The sequence below is a fragment of the Aquarana catesbeiana genome, linkage group LG02, assembly GCF_042186555.1.
Source record: "Aquarana catesbeiana isolate 2022-GZ linkage group LG02, ASM4218655v1, whole genome shotgun sequence".
Taxonomy (NCBI): Eukaryota; Metazoa; Chordata; class Amphibia; order Anura; family Ranidae; genus Aquarana; species Aquarana catesbeiana.
Genome location: NC_133325.1, coordinates 800,934,403 through 800,954,884, shown reverse-complemented (window position 1 = coordinate 800,954,884; position 20,482 = coordinate 800,934,403). Strand labels below are relative to the sequence as shown.

Below are 20,482 nucleotides of genomic sequence, written 5' to 3'. Positions count from 1 at the left end.
GCAGGCACTGTTATACTGCAGACTATCTTGGCAACAGTCACTGAAGTGCAGACTCCGTTGCTATGGGAGATGGCTAGTGGTCAAATATGAAACAGATATCTCGGTGGGACCTCCATGTAGCGCACTACCCCCGAAGGAGCTGAAATTTGTGTGTTCTATCCGTAAAGCACATTTTCCACCTAGTCCATTGCAGCCCATAGAAATAGAAACAGTCCATATTGTAGTTTTCTCTTGATTTTATTGGTGTAACATGAACTCGGATAGGAGAAGGGTTTCTGAGATGCTCTTTTGCTGCTTTATAATCTTTCCTTTGCCTTCTCATGCAAAGACTGAGAACAATGCGGACTATGAAAAGTCACTCTGAATAACTTTTCTTTGGGAAAACAGGAGTAGTCTGGTCCTTGAGAACAATGAAAACGAATAGCAAAGAGCCACTCTGAATAACTCTTTGCATATAGACTTGGGTAGATTTACTAGAGAATACATAGGCTGTTGTAGTAAAGAGTTACTCTGAATAACCTCTTCACCTGTAGACCTTTTTAGAACAATCTGTATCTCTATTTGTGCTCGGAGCTCTACCGCCGCCTTTTGACCACTACTTCCAGTCTGTACAGTACTTCCAAGTTGAGCTAAGGAAGAGATTCAGTGTTGCCAACCCTACGAAGCAAAATTTACTGGCAGGACACCAAAATTTACAAACAGCACCAATTTTTCAAATACTCATGAAATTTACTGGCAGCCGCATTTTTTTACTGGCATTGCAAAAAAGTACCTAAAATTGCAGTTTTCAGTGCTAAACAGTGCAAATATCAATATTTAAACTATAAACACATATCTAGTGCTATTAGCAATGTGTTTAAGTTAGGGTACTAGAACCCAGTCAGCACAGAGTCCCCCCTTACATCAGAGTCTGCAGGATTCCCCCTTACAGTGAAACAAAACTCTTATGTAAAGGGGAACGCTGCAAATCATGATCTAAGGTGGAACTCTGATGTAGAGGGGGGGCTCTGGTGACCAGAGACCACCTTATATCAGAGTCCACTGTGTTCCCTTTACATCAGAGTTCCCAATTACATCAGGGTGCGCAGATTGAGTTCCCCCTTGCACTGTAAGGGGGAATCCTGCTGACTGATGTAAAGGGGAATGCCAGGAACGTTGATGTGGGGGCACTCTGGTGACCAGAGACCACCTTCCGTAGAGTGAATAGAGTGAGGGTAAGGGGAGTTACTAATATAGGTGGAAACCTTTATATCAGTGCCCCCTTACATTATTGTATTCACTCCCCCCTTACATCAGTGATCCCCCCTCAGACTGGCCTGGCGGAGCTGTCACTGACCTCCTCTCAGTTGCACCGTGCAGGAATCAGTCAAAAGGCTCCAGCTTGGTGGCTCTGGGTGGGTTTTATCCTACAGGAGACGGTCAGATGCTGCGGATATACTACAGGAGACAGTCAGAGACTGCGGATATACTACAGGAGATGGTCAGAGACTGTGGATATACTACAGGAGACGGTCAGAGGCTGCGGATATACTACAGGAGACGGTTAGAGGCTGCGGATATACTACAGGAGACGGTTAGAGGCTGCGGATATACTACAGGAGACGGTCAGAGACTGCTGATATACTACAGGAGACGGTCAGAAACTGTGGATATAATACAGGAGACAGTCAGAGACTGCGGATATAATACAGGAGACGGTCAGAGACTGCGGATATAATACAGGAGACGGTCAGATGCTGCGGATATAATACAGGAGACGGTCAGAGGCTGCGGATATGATACAGGAGACGGTCAGAGACTGCGGATATGATACAGGAGACGGTCAGAGGCTGCGGATATAATACAGGAGACGGTCAGAGACTGCGGATATGATACAGGAGACGGTCAGAGGCTGCGGATATAATACAGGAGACGGTCAGAGACTGCGGATATAGTACAGGAGACGGTCAGAGACTGCGGATATAATACAGGAGACGGTCAGAGACTGCGGATATAATACAGGAGACGGTCAGAGACTGCGGATATAATACAGGAGACGGTCAGAGACTGCGGATATAATACAGGAGACGGTCAGAGACTGCGGATATAATACAGGAGACGGTCAGAGACTGCGGATATAATACAGGAGACGGTCAGATGCTGCGGATATAATACAGGAGACCAAATGTGCTCACTACTACTTATTCAGATAAAAAATATAGGAATAAACACCTCAAGACCATCAAGCACAATACATAATCAATTGTATTATGAGCAAACAGTACACACACTATACAGACACAAAATACAGCAGCACTTTTCATCAGAAAATCAGCTAAATCATATTGCTGCTGCTGCTGCCTCCCCTCCTGGCATGCTGGGATTTGTAGTGCCGGAGACACATGAGGTGGTAACTCTGGAGATGACTGAAGAGGCTGTGCCTGGGCTGGACTGGTGAGCAGTGCAGGTAATACTTAGAGATTGGGGGAGATCTCAGAAAAAATCCTCCCTAACCAGTTTTAGAAACAAAGCTCTAAAATAGCTGACACAAAAAACGATCTACTGTACACAGCCCATTCTCTGCCCCACCACAAGGCAATGAGAGACATTGGTTTAGCTAATCAGTAGCTTACCCTCCTCTGCTAAGCTGAAGACACTACAGTCCGTCCTGTTCCACTGCAGGCTGACTCCACCCCTCCCCCTCCTGTGCAGAATCGAAAAAGGCGCGTTGTGGAAGGAAGGGTACAGGACACACAAGTAAGCAGGCGCAGCAGTGAGCAGTGTCAGAGAGATCATCGGGAATGATCGGAGACTCTCTGCATGCTTCGGAACTGCACATGCGCAGTTCCAAGCCGGGACCGTCATATTTTACGGACATGGGTTTTTTTTTCACGGATTTTCACGGGCATGAAAAAATAGCCCCGTTTTTACGGGCTGCCCGTAAAAACACGGGCGGTTGGCAACACTGAAGAGATTACTCGGAATAATTCCTCCCGCCTGACTGATTGGAATCCCGGGGCATTGTTGAACCTAAAGTCACAGGCCATCACCACCCGTCTCACTGACTTGCGTACCAACATCCCTCAGCCTCTGGTAGTACCCTTCCCCTGGGCTTTCATTCACTTGATCAACAGTCCATGTGCCACTCACAATCCATCGCCCAGTTGTCCTCCGCTTAGTTGCTACTTCTTCTGAAATGGTTTCTCCATCCCTCCTCTCCAGTCTGGCACGCTCCCTTCCCCACAGGGGTGTCCAGCGACTACATGCTGTGCGGTGTCACTAACTTCTCTCCTCCGTGTGGCCTGGTCCCCCCCCTTCTCCTTGGCGGGGGGCTCCGCTTGTCTCCCTGCAGGGGCTCTCTCTCTGCTCTCTCTCTCTCCGCGACTCCCTAGCAGCATGTGACCCCAGCTTTTATGAGAGTCCCGCCTCCTGCCAAACAAATTAAGTCCAACCTTCCAGAACCATTTCCACTGAAAGCAACAGGAGGCATCTCTGGGACCAAGTACAGGTGGCCACACCCCGCACTACACCGACACTCCCAGTTCCCAAAATAAACAACCAGGCCTGAAATCACAATACAAGCCTGCCCAATTTTATCTGAAACCGTACTTTGTCATTTAAACTCAAAAAGCTCACCTACATGAAAGTAGGTGACCGCTACATGTGTATCACCTGAGGCCAGTCGATACATAGAGATTAAACAAATACTCCTACATAAGTTGTACCTGTTTAACTGCAGTCTTCTCTTCTCCAGAGCAGTTCAAAGTGTACAGTTTATGCAGTATTTCTGAGCTTCTAGGGGTAGGAGGGTGGGGATCTGAAGTCACACACTAGATAGCACAGAGCAGGGTGCTGAGTGTAATCTGAGACCTGAGTGTAGGGGAAGGACACACCCTCCTCTACACAGTCTCTTAGGGAAACATCCACAGCTGAGGCTGTCAACCACCTGCTTCAATCTGAACATGGTGCCATTTTCTGAGAGAATAAAATGCCACTTTGCAATATGGCAACCTAGAGGCACCCATTAGACCATTGTTGTACAGAATGACCACCAGAAATCATATTATCTGCCCATAATATTGGCTCACCGAGCTGAAGGATTATTTTATGAAATAGAACCCTTAATTAAAATATTTTTTTTTTTGGAAATACGTATATCAAATTAAAATCAGCAGAATGTTGGGGGCTTCAGAAATCTGTGATTCCGTTTTATTTATTTTTTTAGAAATATCTAAAGTGCTCCTGTGCCCAGAGTAATAACTTTCAATTACTCATGTGTTTTTAACAAGCAGTAAAGAAGCTTTACAAGTCCTCTCTCACCTCTATAGCTGCTTATAATGTGAAGGTATCCCTTCTCAAGTCTCTCGAAGAAAACAATAAGTACCATAAGATAACAATTCTCAGCTAGAGTTGCATGGAATCCAAGGGTTCCTTCAGAAGTCTCCAGAGGTTCCTTAAACTATAGGCAGTTTCTGCCCCTCAGATAGTTTACCACTAACACTAATGATATTTTTAGGCTACCTGGGAGCCAAGGAGCATTCTTTCCAATGAGTACCATTGTAAGGAGCATTCTACACTATGACCACCAATGTAAGAAGACCTTTCTCCTCTGACAAAGGGGGGCCTTCTCCACTTTCCACCTGTGTAAGGTAGCTCTTCTACCACTGAGCACCAACATATAGGGGAGTATTCTCCACTGACCACCGATGTAAGAAGGCCTTTCTTCACTGAACAACAATGTAAAGGAGGCCTCTCCCACTTTCCACCAGCGTAAGGTGGCTTTTCTACCATTGAGCACCAACATATAGGGGAGTATTCCCCGCTGACCACTAATGTAAGAAGGCCGTTCTCCACTGACCAAATTTGTAAGGAAGGCCTTCTCCACTTTTCACCAGTGTAAGTTGGCTCTTCTACCACTAAGCACCAACATATAGGGGAGTATTCTCTACTGACCACCAATGTAAAGGGGGTTCTTCTGCCACTGACCAACAACCTAAGAGGGACCTTCTCCACTGACCACCAATGTAAGGGAGACCTTCTCCAATGACACCGGGGTAAGGGCTCTTCCATCACTGACCACCATAGTAGGGAGGTCATTCTCCATTGGCCTCTTATGTAAAGGTACAACAGTCAAAAGAGCCAGCAACTCAGAAGGGTTCTTTATTTAAAGCGATGTTGGGGTAAAATACCAGGAACTAAATAGTTGACGCGTTTCAGCCGCGCAGACAGGAGATCATGGAACCCATTCATTATGGATTTACAGCAAGGTGTCCATGTACCTAACTCCTTTTAAGAAGAGGTTCAATAGGAAGTACTCATCAAACACATTTCTAATGGTTTATTCTAGGATGGTTCAGGTTGGAGATCTCTGGACACATTGACCTTTTAGAGACAAAAATTTAATTTATAACCAGTTGTAATGTCATTGTATTATTTGTGTCTTTATCCAGATCCAGAATCGGCATCCCCGACCCCTACCAAGATGGGTTTCCTGGTGATGGTAAGACCAACAACCAATTTTATTTCCTCAATAGTTGTACTAAACCAACATCTGCTCCATGGTTTAGGTGTTCTGAGTGCAGGTTACATATCGGTGAAGTAGCGGAATAAGAAGGATTGGGTTTTCAAATCTTTAATCAGAATTTTAAACTTGCAACATAGTATAATTTTGGAAATAACTGGATTTGGTAAATACAGGTTTGGGCCCAGAAGTAATATTAGGACTAGATATAGGCCTGATTAGCTGGTTTAGCACCCCCTAACCCCTTCAGGCAGGTAGAGTACCCCCTAGAGACAGGGTGGGCTGACATTTCACCCCTGAGTCCATGGCTAAAATGAGGGACTGAGAAACATTGGGTCACTTTAAATGTCTTTTGAGAGATTTTATTACTCAACACACAAGGAGAGAGGGATAAGGGCTGCAGATACCCCAGGCAACACTTCCAGACTTCCAGATCCACATCCAGCTTGTACAGTGTAAAGAGCCTTTAAGCCGCCACCAGCAACACTGTAGAAAGACCTCCAGCTGGTTAGCAGACTTTCCAGTACTTGTTCCAATACCTCTCTGTATCCTCCTAGAACTTCATGCATCGTCCCAAGAGAGCCACCATGTCACTATGAGAAAACCAACCTTCATTCTTTCTCCTTCCTCCAGCAGGGTCCTCCTCCTAGGTCTCAGGCGTGACAAGAACCTTCAGAGCCCTGGTGGAAGAAACCATGAAGGGCTCCCCTGACCCCCAGCCGGGGTGCTTCTCACTGATCCGGGGGCCCTTTACTCCCATTGTGGGGCCCTTTATTATGGTCCCGCAGCATGACCCTTTTACATGTTCTGCAGCGTGCCTCCTTCCTGCTGTCTTGGGGCCCCCCCATAGTGGCAGAACGCCAGCGCCCAGTCGCAAATGCGGTCTGTCTGACCCTGGTAGTTCCACCACTGGTGTCAGTAGTTTTTTTATTTATCTGTCTTGGGTCCCCCCCTATGGTGGCGGAATGCCAGCACCCGGTCGCAAATGCGACTTATCTGACCCTGATAGATCCACCACAGGCGTCAATAGTTTTGTGTTTTTGCTATATTTTTTTATTATTTATCTGTCTCGGGGGGGCAGCAAGACCTGGATATTAGGGGCAGCATGTAAAGGAACTTATCCCCTGCATTTTCCTCCTGGAGTCGCTGAATGCTGGTGGAAGGGAGAGGAGGAGAAGCCGGCTTTCAGCGGCTACTTGAGGAAAATGGAGAGCATTTATCGCTCTATACACTGCTCCCACCGTCCCTCCTATCCAGGTGTATAGGGGAGCCGCATGGGCCCCCTGGAGCATGGGGTCAGGTTGCAATTGCGACCCTGTAGTTACGCCCCTGATCTAGGCACAACTTCCTCCTCAACCAGGTAGGACAGCTTCAAGGACCACTTGTGGCCTAACTCCCAGCACAGAGCACATGCTAGGCCCCATTAAAGCTGTGGCCTTATCAGATCAGTCAGCAGCACCTTCCCAGGCCACAGCTGAGGGAAGAGAGTTCAGCAGGACCAGTCCAGATATTTATACCCCTCACCCAGCATGCACCAGTTTGCAATAAACCTCCTACTGGTTGGCAGGAGGAAATATAAATATTCATCATTTTTATTGAGGAAAGAGGAAGGGATTATCACGATGCTTACAGATAATAATGGAAACCAATATATGAAGAAGTTTACGTTTAATAAGATTACAGTTAAAAACCAAACAGGGCCATTTGTTCAATGGTATTCAATATTTGATTATGAAAGTGGTCATATGGCGGGTGTTCAATTGAAACAGGAAATTCGTATTCGTATATTAGCCCGACATGTTTCGCCTAATAGCATCATCAGGGGATATAGGAATCACAAAGTGCCTTTAACACTTCAAATCTCCCGGAGCGAAGCACCACCAAGAAGGGACCAACCAACCAAAAGGTTCCCTTGCACTTTAACCACTTGACCACTGGGCATTTAAGCCCCCTTCCTAACCAGACCAATTTTCAGCTTTCGGTGCTCTCACACTTTAAATTACAATTACTCAGTCATGCAACACTGTACCTATATGACATTTTTGTCCTTTTTTTCACACAAATAGAGCTTTCTTTTGGTGGCATTTAATGACCGCTGGGTTTTTTATTTTTTGCACTAGAAATCAAAAAAGACTGAAAATTCTTTGTTTCTGTTAAAATTTATTGCAGAGTATTGGCAGAGTATTGGCGAGTATTGGCACAGTTTTGCAGAGTATTGGCACAGTATTGGCGAGTATTGGCAGAGTATTGGCGAGAATTGGCAGAGTTTTGCAGAGTATTGGCAGAGTATTGCACAGTGTTGCAGAGTATTGCAGATCATTGACACTGAGCAGCGCTCTGGGCACTAAACATCCAGCCCACAGCGCTGCTGCAATCTCTCCCCCCTCACTGTACCCATCGGTACAGAGAGGGGAGGGAGGAACCAACGTCATGACGTGACGCCGGTTTGTTTACAAGTAATCGCTCCATCATTTGACGGAACGATCACGTGGTAAACAGCCGCGATCAGCGGCTATTTACCGTGATCCGTGATGCGGGGTCCTCCAGACCCGGCGGTCACGGATGTTCCCGGGTGCGCGCCCCAGGGGGCACTTTTAAATGCACTTTGTGATTTGTATATCCCCCGATTAAGCTATTAGGCGAAACATGTCGGGCTAATATACGAATATGAATTTCCTGTTTCAATTGAACACCAGCCATATGACCACTTTCATCATGAAATATTGAATACCTTTGAACAAATGGCCTTGTTTGGTTTTTAACTGTAATCTTATTAAACTTATACTTTCATTATCATTGTGGCATCTCACTCTAATACCAGAGGTACCAGTGGCACCTACTCACGGCCGCTATGTCAGAAACCATGAAATCAGGCCGAGACAGAAGTACAGTTAAATCACACTTGTTTAATCATAAAAGTAAAAATAACAAACATAGTCAAAACGTAGTCAAAACAAAGTTCAGTAACTGGAACAGATAGTCAGCCAAGCCAGAAGTCAGGGATCAATGTAGTGGAACAGCAAGCAGGATCTGGAGCCAGAAGGGTTGTCAGCAAAGCAAGTCTTGAACAGGATCACAGGAGATAGTTTCTGTGATGTTGACCAAGGCAAAGGCAGAGATCCACTGGGCTGGACAGGTTAAGTAGGCAGGACTGACGAGCAGGATATCATCAACAGGTGAGTAACTGTGGAGAGATAGGAGCTGGCAATTAGCCGACAGCTCAGAGAAGGAAGGGCTGAGCCCAGCCCTGACACGCGGTTAGAAATTATGCACAGCTTGCCTGACAGGGCCCTCTTTGACCCCACCCTCAACCCCACCTTGAAACAAAGTGCAGGTTATGATCATCATCATCATCATCCACCTGCTGACCGCTGCCTGTGTGCTATCATAATAGGACAGTTAGAGGATTCTATCCAGAATCAGATATTCACCCACCCCTGTCTAGCCCAGCAGTACGGCTCCCACTGCTCCCTGTCAGCCACCGCCTGAATGCTGCCTGCTGCCACCCGCCTGCTGCCGCCCGCCTCTTCTCCTATCATTCTCTCAGCATCTGGGGACTGGAGCTGATCAGAGTATCACAAGATCACTCCGCCAGTGGACAGCGGCTGCTGGCCGGAACTAATTGTGCAGCCAGAAGAGCAGCAACATATGGAGGCAGGGCGGCCGCACAACAGTATGTACATGTCCTCGAAAATGAATAAAAAGTCCCTCCTCTGTTCTCACCATCAGGTCAACAGAAGGGCCTGGGAAAGTGGGAATATACACCCCCCTAACCAAGTAGTAGCGAGGGGGGGGGTGTAATTTAGAAAGCCTTATTTTTCTATTTTGCACAAATAAACTGTAAAGCTGCCGCCCCCCCCCCCCCGTTTAGCTGATGGGGCCGGGCCCAGTACAAGAGGGCCGGGTGTACTGCCTTAACAGCGGCCCTGCACCTACTAGCAGAAGGGAGAAACGCCAGCTCCACTGTGTTTAGGGGAAAAAGCAAATGAACAAACAGACTATAAACCAGCTGGGCTGATTACATCTCAGCAAGACTACATTTAAATAGTGGGTGCGTTGTTTGCTGTTTGCCGCATTGTTTAAATTCCATGGTAGAAAGAACGCCACAAGTGTGTTTTCGGCTGTTTTATCTGCTAAAAGTGGCTTCTTTGTCAAAAGTATAGATTGCATTTTGTTAAAGAAAACAATTCCATGACTTCTTTTTTATGTCCAATTGTTCATTTGTTGTAAACTGCATACATTTCAAGAAAAACTGGAAAATCGGGTGTGCTAAAATGGTTTTCTTAACTGGCTGGTGCTCCATTTTTTTGGGGGGACGGCAACAAAAACCACCCAACCACCCAACACCCACCCCTCCCATTCGGTCGATCAAACCCCCCCTTGTCACTCAGTTGATCAGCAAACAAAGCCCCTCCCTTGTCGCTCGCCCGTCTTCCACTAGCTCCGCACTCACCCCACCCAGGTCGTGGGCTTCCCCCTGCTTCTCCTTCCGGCCAATCAGGTCTTAAGACCCACTTCCTGATTGGCTGGGAGGAGAAGCAGGAAGTCGATAGCGAATATTATTTCACTATTGTCACACAACTGGGTGGGCTCACTGCGCCCTGAGCCCGCCTCTTTTTTTGAGGCCAGTTAGAACCTTGGGCTGTTAGGATACTAAAGGTAAAAACAGTGTATATTGGTAGTTTGTAAACATGTGCACCGACAAAAATGTGTTCGTGTTCGTTTCATTCGTTTTTTTGCTTTTTTTTGGAAATTCGGAAATTTGAAAATTTGGAAATTCGGAAATCCAAGAATTTAGATTTTCGAATTTCTGAATTTTCGAAATTTCGAATTTACGAATTTACGAATTTGCAAATTTCCGAATTTCGAATTTGTGAATTTTCAATTGTCCGAATTTCAAATTTCAAATTTCCGAATTCTAAATTTCAAATTTCCGAATTTCCAAAATTTCAAATTTCCAAAATTTCGAATTTCCGAATTTCTGAAATTTCTCAAATTTCAAATTTCCGAATTTTCAAATTTCCGAATTTTCGTAATTTCGAATTTCCGAATTTTCGAAATTTCGAATCTGCAAATTTTCGAAATTTCGAATTTTCGGAAATTCGAAAATTCGGAAATTTCGGATTTAATGAATTTGTCAAAATTCGCTAAAAAACGAATTCGGAACAAAACGAATTGGACATGTCTAGTATTTTGTAATGACAGCGGTGTAGGTTGGGTGTTTATTCTAATTCTTTTTATATCCTTACTAATTTAAGGACTGGGTGTTACCTGTACAGGTGAATAAATCTCTCTTCTTCTTCTTGTTTCAGTTGCTGTGGGTGGGATGTACCATCATCCAGTCTGTGGGGGCCCCAGGTAATGATCCCCCATATAAATAAACTAATTCTGTGTGTCTCTCTGGACCCTCTCCATGAATAGATGCCTCAATGTCACCTCATTCCACTTTAAAGGAAAGGCGTATTATGGGTCAATGATAATTATTACTAGGGTTGCACCGATATCGGTATTGGTGCTGGTACTAAGCATTCGCAGGAGTATTGGTACTCGTTCAAATGCTCCAACCAATACCTGAAACCAATACTTTTTATCAACAACATTGCTCAGCCCCTGAAACAGAAAGATAAAAAGAAACATTGTTTCTTTTTGTATCTTTCTGTTTATTCATCTACAGATCTGCAAATGAAGTCAGTTTAAAGTAACCTGTCATGTAAAAAAAAAAAAAAAAAAAAAAAATATATATATATATATATATATATATATATATATATATATATATATATATATTATATATTAAATGTTCCACTGTTTAACCCCTTATTAACCCTTAATTTACTCTAATCAGCCCTAATGAACTCCTTATTCTCCTTCTCCATTTAATTATTATTTTCCTAACAAATTTTTCAATTTAATTATTATTTTCCTACTGATTTTTTTTTTCACTTATGATTTTTATAAACTATTAATAATTAAAACTTTTTTGGTTTGTTTGCTTTGCTTGTTATTATTTTTACACCTTTAACACATATTTACACGTTTCACATTGAAAAGAGCGCAAAATTAAATAAAAAAAAAGAATAATGATTTCATTTGTAAATAACTTTTCAATGCTTTGTACCATCGCTGACAGCTGAAGTGTAAACAAAACAGTTGCGGTAGGTATTTGGTATCGGCGAGTACTAAAAAAAAAAGTATCGGTACTCGTAAGAAAATTTGTATCAGTGCATCCCTAATTATTACTGTTTTTATATTACTACTCAACCAATTTTATTTATCTTTAAAAAAATGTACTTGTTATTTATTTAGTATCTGTTTTTCTAACATACCAGCTCAAAGATGACACAATCATGTAAATCCCGGGGCCGATGCCGTTCTTGGCTGTGTTTACAAACGTCTGACACAAATCAGCCCCTGCTGCAGCCTCTCAAATTATTGACTTGTTACAATGTGCAGTCGGGAGACTGAGGAAAGGTTTTCCTCCTGCCTGCAACAGACTGATGACATCATCACAGCCTAGGCAAAGTCGCTGGCTGGAGAGATACTCGGGAGACCTGTAAAAAAAGATGGAGCTTTCCTGAAAAAGTGAATTTGGGTTTTTATTATGGGGATACATCGGGAACTTCTTCATACAGACAGGTCCAGGTATATCTAAACCTCAAATCTTCTCACAATGTATTTCTGTCCCCCTCCCAGTGTCCACCTACCTGTACGGCTCTGTCCAGCTGCCCTGCTCGTTCCCCTTTGTACAAGGACCGGAGGGCCTGACCGTGGTTTGGGAAAAAATGGGATCCGATGGAAGGAAATTGCTGGTGTACAAGTTCATGGGTGGCAAAGACCTCCTCGGTGACCAGGATCCGCAGTTCAAAGGGCGCGCCGAACTCTCCAGGAACTTCTCGCTGGGGAACCTGAACCTGACGCTGAGGGAGGTGACCTTCCAGGATGAGGGGACTTATGTCTGCAAGGCCGCCCATGAGAAGGATGACGGAGATCTGACGGTGACCCTGGACATCAGTGGTGAGGACACACAATGCATGGGGTTCAGAGACTCATTTCTTCTCTTTCATTTCTGATTTCTTCCTTAAGTTAATCATTTTGTTTCGTCTTATTCGTTATTTTCCAATTGATTCAAATTTTGAATTTCGGAAGACGGCTATCTATTTTATTCTATTCTATTCTAAATTAGAATTTTGAAAGACAGTTTAAATTCTTTCTAATTTTTTCTATTCTATACAATTCTACATTCCAATGTTGGAAGATGGGCAGATGCTTTCTATTGTATTCTATTCAAAATTTGGATTGCGGAAGATGGCTATATTCTTTCTATGTTATTCTATTCTATTCGAAATTCACATTTCAGAAGACAGTTTTATTAATTATTTTCTATTCAATGTTAGGAAGACAGCAGGGCTGGACTGGGACAAAAATGTGGCCCTGGACTTCATCCAGACCGGCCCTGGGCACAACACATCAGGGCACGGTACAGAGCCCAGCACATCAGGGTACAGCACATCAGGGTACAGGGCACAGCGCATCAGGGCACAAGGCACATCAGGGCACAGCGCATCAGGGCACAAGGCACATCAGGGCACAGCACATCAGGGCACAAGGCACATCAGGGCACAGGGCACATCAGGGTACAGGACATCAGGGTACATGACATCAGGGTACAGAGCACAGCACATCAGCGTACAGGGCACATTAGGGTACAACACATCAGGGTACAGTGCACAGCACATCATGGTACAGCACATCAGGGCACGTCAGGGCACAGTACATCAGTGTACAGGGCACAGCACATCAGGGTATAGCACATCAGGACATAGCACATCAGGGCACATCGGGGCACATCAGGGCACATAGCACATCAGGGGATGGGGCACATCAGGGCACATAGCACATCAGGGCACGGGGCACATCAGGGCACATCAGGGCACATCAGGGCACATCAGGGCACGGGGCACATCAGGGCACGGGGCACATCAGGGCACATAGCACATCAGGGCACATAGCACATCAGGGCACGGGGCACATTAGGGCACATAGCACATTAGGGCACATTGGGGCACATAGCACATCAGGGAACGGGGCACATCAGGACACGGGGCACATCAGGGCACATAGCACATCAGGGAACGGGGCACATCAGGGCACATAGCACATCAGGAAACGGGGCACATCAGGACACGGGGCACATCAGGGCACATAGCACATCAGGGAACGGGGCACATCAGGGCACATAGCACATCAGGGCACGGGGCACATAGCACATCAGGGCCATTGGGGCACAACAGGGCACATAGCACATCAGGGCACATTGGGGCACAACAGGGCACATAGCACATCAGGGAACGGGGCACATCAGGGCATGGGGCACATCAGGGCACATAGCAGATCAGCGCACGGGGCACATCAGGGCACATAGCACATCAGGGCACAGGGCACATCAGGGCACATAGCACATCAGGGCACGGGGCACATCAGGGCACATAGCACATCAGGGCACGGGGCACATCAGGGCACATAGCACATCAGGGCACGGGGCACATCAGGGCACATAGCAGATCAGCGCACGGGGCACATCAGGGCACATAGCACATCAGGACACATTGGGGCACATCAGGGCACATAGCACATCAGGGCACATAGCACATCAGGGCATGGGGCACATCAGGGCATATAGCACATCAGGGCACATAGCACATCAGGGCATGGGGCACATCAGGGCACATAGCACATCAGGGCATGGGGCACATCAGGGCACATCAGGACACATCATCAGGGCACATGGCACATTATGGGGCACAATATGGGATTGTTTACTAGCCTGGCCAGCATGCAGGAAGCGTCTGTCTGTAGTAAGTTCTCTCTCATGTCACACAGCGCTGCTCGCTCCCCGGCGGCCCCTCCTCTCTTCTAATCTATCCCCATTGGCTTGTGACATCATCTGGGATACACGAGAAGAGAGGAGGGGCCGCCGGGGAGCGAGCAGCGCTGTGTGACATGAGAGAGAACTTACTACAGACAGGCGCTTCCTGCGCTACTCTGCATACTGGACTAAATCTCGATCTACCCGTCAGGCGCCAGCTGTCAGCGATTGACGGGTAGATCGCCGACAGGCAATAGGAGGCTACTGAAACCGGCCGACTGAGCCATCGGTCCACCGGGAAACTCCCGGTAGTCCCGATGGCCAGTCCATCCCTGGAAGACAGCTATATTCTTTCTGTTTTATTCTATTCTATTCAAATTTTGGAAAACGGCTATGTTCTTTCTATTTTATTCTATTCTATTTGAAATTCACATTTCAGGAGACTGCTTTATTCTTGCTATTTTATTCTATTCTATTCGATTTTAGGAAGACAGCTATATTCTTTCTATTTCATTCTATTCAAATTTCAGAAGACGGCTATGTTCTATTTTACACTATTCTATTTGAAATTCACATTTCAGGTGACAGTTTTATTCTTTCTATTTTATTCTATTCTATTTGATAATTAGGAAGACAGCTATATTATATTTTATTCTATTCTATTCAAAATTTTAATTTTGGAAGACGGCTATATTCTTTCTATTTTATTCTATTTGAAATTCTCATTTCAGGAGACAGCTATATTCTTTCTATTTTATTCTATGCTACTCAAATTTCGGAAGACGGCTATGTTCTTTCTATTTTTTTCTATTCTATTTGAAATTAGATTTTCAGAAGGCAACTATATTCTTTCTATTTTACTCTATGCTATTTGAAATTCACATTCCAGGAGAAGTTTTATTCTTTCTATTTTATTCTTTTCTATTTGATTTTAGGAAGATAGCTATATTCTTTCTATTTTACTCTATTCTATTTGAAATTCACACTTCAGGAGACAGATTTATTCTTTCTATTTTATTCTATTCTATTCAAAATTCAAATTTCGGAAGACGGCTATATTCTTTCTAGTTTATTCTATTCTATTCTATTCGAAAAAGGTGAATTTCGGAAGATGGCTATATTCTTTCTTTTCTCTTCTTTTCTATTCAAATTTAAGAAGATGGCTGTATTCTTTTTTTTCTCTTCTCCTTTATTTTCTACTGTATTCTATAAAGCAGCCCAAGTAGGAATCATCATCTTGTTTGACTTTTATACTTTGCTGTATTTATTGCAAAATGTTTCCATTTCAAATTCGAATTAATTTTCATATTCAAATTCCCTTTTTGAGTTCGGATGTTTTGTTTTGTAATCATTTCTTTCGGATTTGTTGAAATTTGTTACTATTGTGATTCGGAAGTTCAGATACATCCGAACCTCCAAATAATGAAAATTTTGTTTCGTAACGAAATTTCTAGTAATTTAAATAACTGCCAATATCTTATGTTTTCCTCCTAATTTCCATACATGAGAATGGTCCCAGATGTGCCGGGACAGTCCCACCTCTTGGCCCTCTCCATCCGGTTGATGCTTTGTCCTGGACCATGTCCTGGGATCACCAGCGTCAACCTTACTGTAGTTGATGGTAACTTAATAAGACATTCATTGAGGGGCCACACATTCACAGCCCCGAGTACCTCAATGGCTCTTTATTTAAAGGCGGGGTTGGAGTTGGAGACCCAATGTGGTGGGCAATCCTAAAATATTTGAAGGTGGGGTCTGGGAGGGACCAACCCATAAAATGAGTGTGATTTGGACACATTCACCCAGAAAGTAGGCAGACAAAATGCGGACCATAGGGGGAGGGGGTTAAGTGTCCTGAGATCTGGGACCATGATGTTGGTAAGGATGAAGCTGATGGACCTTGTCAGGAGAAGTAGCAGTGACTTTCCCTGACTCTTCTGATCAATTCCAGTCATTAAATATAAATACAATCTATCTCTTTTAGGATCGGTTTCACTTCTGGAATGTTTCCAATTTCATCCGCAATTTTTCTTTCAGGTTTAAATGTAACGGACCCGGCTGTTATCTTCACCTACATAAACGGGGATCAGTATCTGCGCTGCCTGAGCTCCGGGGTGTTCCGTAACCTGAAGGTCAGCTGGCATGATCTCCAGAAGGTAGACTTGTCCCACAACGCCACCAGAAACGTGACAGATCTCGGAGACGGGAGGCAAATGGTGGAATCTGTACTGACAATTGAAATGACACCAAACGTAGCCTACTTCTGTCAGATCCAGGAAGGGAGACTGAGTAGAACCGTCCGTGCTGTGGTCTCAGGTAGGAATCCAAGCGTAGGACCCTCAATGGTGCTAGTGCAGGTACATTTTGTTTGACTCCTCAGCATTAGCATGGGTTATTTTTTGTTTAGGAGGCTGTGCAGTTACCTTCCACATCTTCTGGGACTCTCTGGATAGTTCTAGAACTTAGTTGGTGGGGGAGCAGAGGCTACAGCCTGAATATTTATGGAGTTTTCACCAATCCCTGGGGATCCCCCCCCCCCCCCCCGAGCAGAAGGAAGAAGCCTAAGGGCATCATCCAGTCTTAGCCACAGCTAGGCTTAGCTGTGGCCCTCAAGAAAAGCCAGCACAGACTGTTCAGAAGAGGGGCCAGGACAGCATCTTTTCTGGATCTTGGGAAGCCTTCAAGAGGGACTGAGCGAGTACAATCCAGGCTTACACCTAAAGACAGGAGAGGACAGTGAGGTGCAATACCTCACATGGCCTAGAGCAGCCAGGTGCTGTCTCATCAATGTACCTTTGTTTTTGGAACTTACATAGAAAACTTGCATATAAATATATTCCTCAATAGCCACAAAGGATATCCATCCACTTTGTGTGCACCAAATGTCCTCACAAACCCAGATATTACCTTGTAAAATTAGCACTGACATCATCACTGTGGTGTACATTGCCAAAGCCAAGTTGGGAAGGCCCCAACAGGCTCCACCCACTACAGAAAACTAGAAGAGGGGGCGGAGACAAGACCAGTCACCCTGCATAAGGAGAGAGAGCAGAGCTGTGGGAGAGGCCCAACAGGCTCCACCCACTACAGAAAACTACAGGAGGGGGAGGAGACAAGACCAGTCACCCTGAACAAGGGGAGATCGTAGAGCTGTGGGAGGGGCCCAACAGGCCCCACCCACTACAGGAGGGGCGGAGACAAGACCAGTCACCCTGAACAAGCATAGAGAGCAGAGCTGTGGGAGGGGCCCAACAGGCCCCACCCACTACAGGAGGGGCGGAGACAAGACCAGTCACCCTGAACAAGGAGAGAGAGCAGAGCTGTGGGAGGGGCTCAACAGGCTCCACCTACTACAGAAAACTACGGGGGGGGCGGAGACAAGACCAGTCACCCTGAACAAGGAGAGAGCGCAGAGCTGTGGGAGGGGCCCAACAGGCCCCTCCCACTACAGGAGGGGCGAAGACTAGACTAGTCACCATGAACAAGGAGAGAGCACAGAGCTGTGGGAGGGGCCCAACAGGCCCCACCCACTACAGGAGGGGTGGAGACAAGACCAGCCACCCTGAACAAGGAGAGAGAGCAGAGCTGTGGGAGGGGCTCAACAGGCTCCACCCACTACAAAAAACTACGGGAGAGGGCGGAGAGAAGACCAGTCACCCTGCACAAGGAGAGCAGTAACCGGTCTTTATTATAGAAAGGTCCTGCAAGCCATTTGCATAAAGGCTCACCATTGTAAACACCCCAGGAGTGTGATATGGTGTGTCTCGACCTCTGTAAATGTTACTTTTGCTGGACAACTTGGCCTACACGTGAAGGTTGAAAATACACTATATTCTCAAAAGTATTGGGACGCCTGCCTTCACATGAACTTTAATGGCATCCCAGTCTTAGTCCGTAGGGTTCAATATTGAGTTGGCCACCCTTTGCAGCTATAACAGCTTCAACTCTTCTGGGAAGGCCGTCCACAAGGTTTAGGAGTGTGTCTATGGGAATGTTTGATCATTCTTCCAGAAGAGCATTTGTGAGGTCAGGTACTGATGTTGGACGAGAAGGTCTGGCTCCCAGTCTCCGCTTTAATTCATCCCAAAGGTGTTCTATCGGCTAATCCATGTCTTTATGGACCTTGTTTTGTGCACTGATAGGAGGTCATGTTGGAACAGGAAGGGACCATCCCCAAACTGTTCCCACAAAGTTGGGAGCATAAAATTGTCCAAAATGTCTTGGTATGCTGACGCCTTAAGAGTTCCCTTCACTGGAACTAAGGGGCCAAACCCAACCCCTGAAAAACACCCCACACCATAATCCCCCCTCCACCTAATAATTTGGACCAGTGCACAAAGCAAGGATCCGGATCCGATCTTTTTTCCGTTACACCATCACAAGATTCCCAGCAAGACCTACTGTATAGAAAATCTATTGTACCGATCTTGGTGAGTTCAGCGGAAAGTTGTATTCCTATCTTTTGGAAACAGCACCGACCACCCTCAATCACTGCCTGATTGGTGAAAATTGGGAAAATCAATTATTTGGAAGACCTGATTGTGAAAGAGAAGGATACCAGGGAGAAATTCCTCCAGAAATTGGTCTATTGGCATGACCTTGTGTACTCTTCAGCTTTTAGATCTTTGCTGGAGACCACACGGGCATGGTTCTGCAGCTTTGAAGGCCCCATGGCACGAGAACTGGGGACAGACCCCTTCCTGTTAACCCCTCCCCGCCCTGGGGTCAGTCAAGTGCCTGGCACCCGCAGATCGGATTCTGCTGAACACGTGCGCCCCCTGCAGGTGGAAGTGTGGGATCACGTACATACGCGATCCGGCGCACAGCTGCCGCCCTGTAACAGTAAAACTGCTATAGGAGGGTCAGCAAGTGGTTAAGCTGCATCATTACGACCCGAGTAGGGTCCTTTCCATGTGTACCCTCTGCACTTGGTGATGTACAAAATATGTATTAAAATAAAGACCTAGGAAAAAAAACCCTTGTGGTGGTACACAATGGCGCTTGTTTGGTGTCCTGGGATAGGAGTTGGAGGTGGTCTATGAATCTATGTTTCTTTTTCCAGTGAGTTCGGCTCTCATGGTTGTTTCTTTGTGTTGCAGATGGAAATACGCCAATCTTTTTAGAAACTTCTTCAAGCTCCGCAACCTGGATCACAGTCTGGAAAATTACCCCGGTGCTCCTCACCTGCATCAGCATCATGATCTGCATTGTGTAATCCTCCGACATTACAAAAATTGGAACAACACTCCTAAGGCCACATCCGTATGGGGTTGAATTTAGAGAAAATGGAGAGCCAAACGGCTCTAAATCGGACTTTACAGGCAAAATGGACAAGAATATAGTAAAATGATATTTTGTTCAAAAAATCATTACATACAAGTCAAGTAGAAAAAAAGTTTAAAACACATACAATTCACACATATTGATCTTAGATATATGGCGTGCACAGAGGGTTGACACCAAATAGACAGCGTCAACGCGTTTTGCTGTTATGCTTCTTCAGGACACACTAGTGGTTGACGTTTCCCCCGGGGGGGGTATAATGAACCTTATACTATTGATGCCTGCCTTAATAGATTTCTGGAGTCTACATGGCTGTATTTAACCTCATTAGCTGGAGGATAGGAGTGGTCCCACTCTTAAAGAGACATATGTTTGTCCACATGGGTGAACATCCAAGTCTTTGATATTGCGGACAAAACACAGTCGGAAAGGTTTTTTTTCTACCACCCCCCCCCCCCCCCTTCTCCCAATGATATTGGTTTTCACGGGTTATACCCAGAAAATAACAATCTGCAGAGAGATATTTATGCTCATATCTTTATTTTACATAATACATGGATGTCAACAATGGCAGAGCCTTTATTTCCTTTCTATACGGGTGATATTCTGGTGTTCATTTGGGAGTTTTCCTTATGGGGATAGCTTTGTGCTGACAAGATAGTGAGACCTGTTCCTTTCAACAACCCCCCGAGTGCGTCCTGAAGAAGCATAACGGCGAAACGCGTTGACGCACAGGGGCTCACTGCTGTCTATTTGGTGTCAACCCTCTGTTCGCGCCATAGATCTAAGATCAATATGTGTGAATTGTATGTTAAACTTTTTAAACTTTTTTC

At 45.3% G+C, this 20,482-nt stretch overlaps 1 protein-coding gene across 3 annotated transcripts in view; it reads left to right on the top strand.

Moving 5' to 3' along the window:
- LOC141130152 (butyrophilin-like protein 3) overlaps positions 1–19,703 on the top strand; it is a 28,175-nt gene extending 8,472 nt beyond the window's left edge. For all 3 annotated transcript variants that reach the window (XM_073618101.1, XM_073618100.1, XM_073618099.1), the window contains 5 exons: positions 5,430–5,479; positions 10,813–10,858; positions 12,194–12,514; positions 16,404–16,682; positions 19,466–19,703. In XM_073618101.1, coding sequence (XP_073474202.1) covers positions 5,462–5,479; positions 10,813–10,858; positions 12,194–12,514; positions 16,404–16,682; positions 19,466–19,581 — 780 coding nt within the window. In that variant the 5' untranslated portion in view covers positions 5,430–5,461 and the 3' untranslated portion in view covers positions 19,582–19,703. The remainder of the gene's footprint in view (positions 1–5,429; positions 5,480–10,812; positions 10,859–12,193; positions 12,515–16,403; positions 16,683–19,465) is intronic.
- Positions 19,704–20,482: the final 779 nt, after the last annotated feature.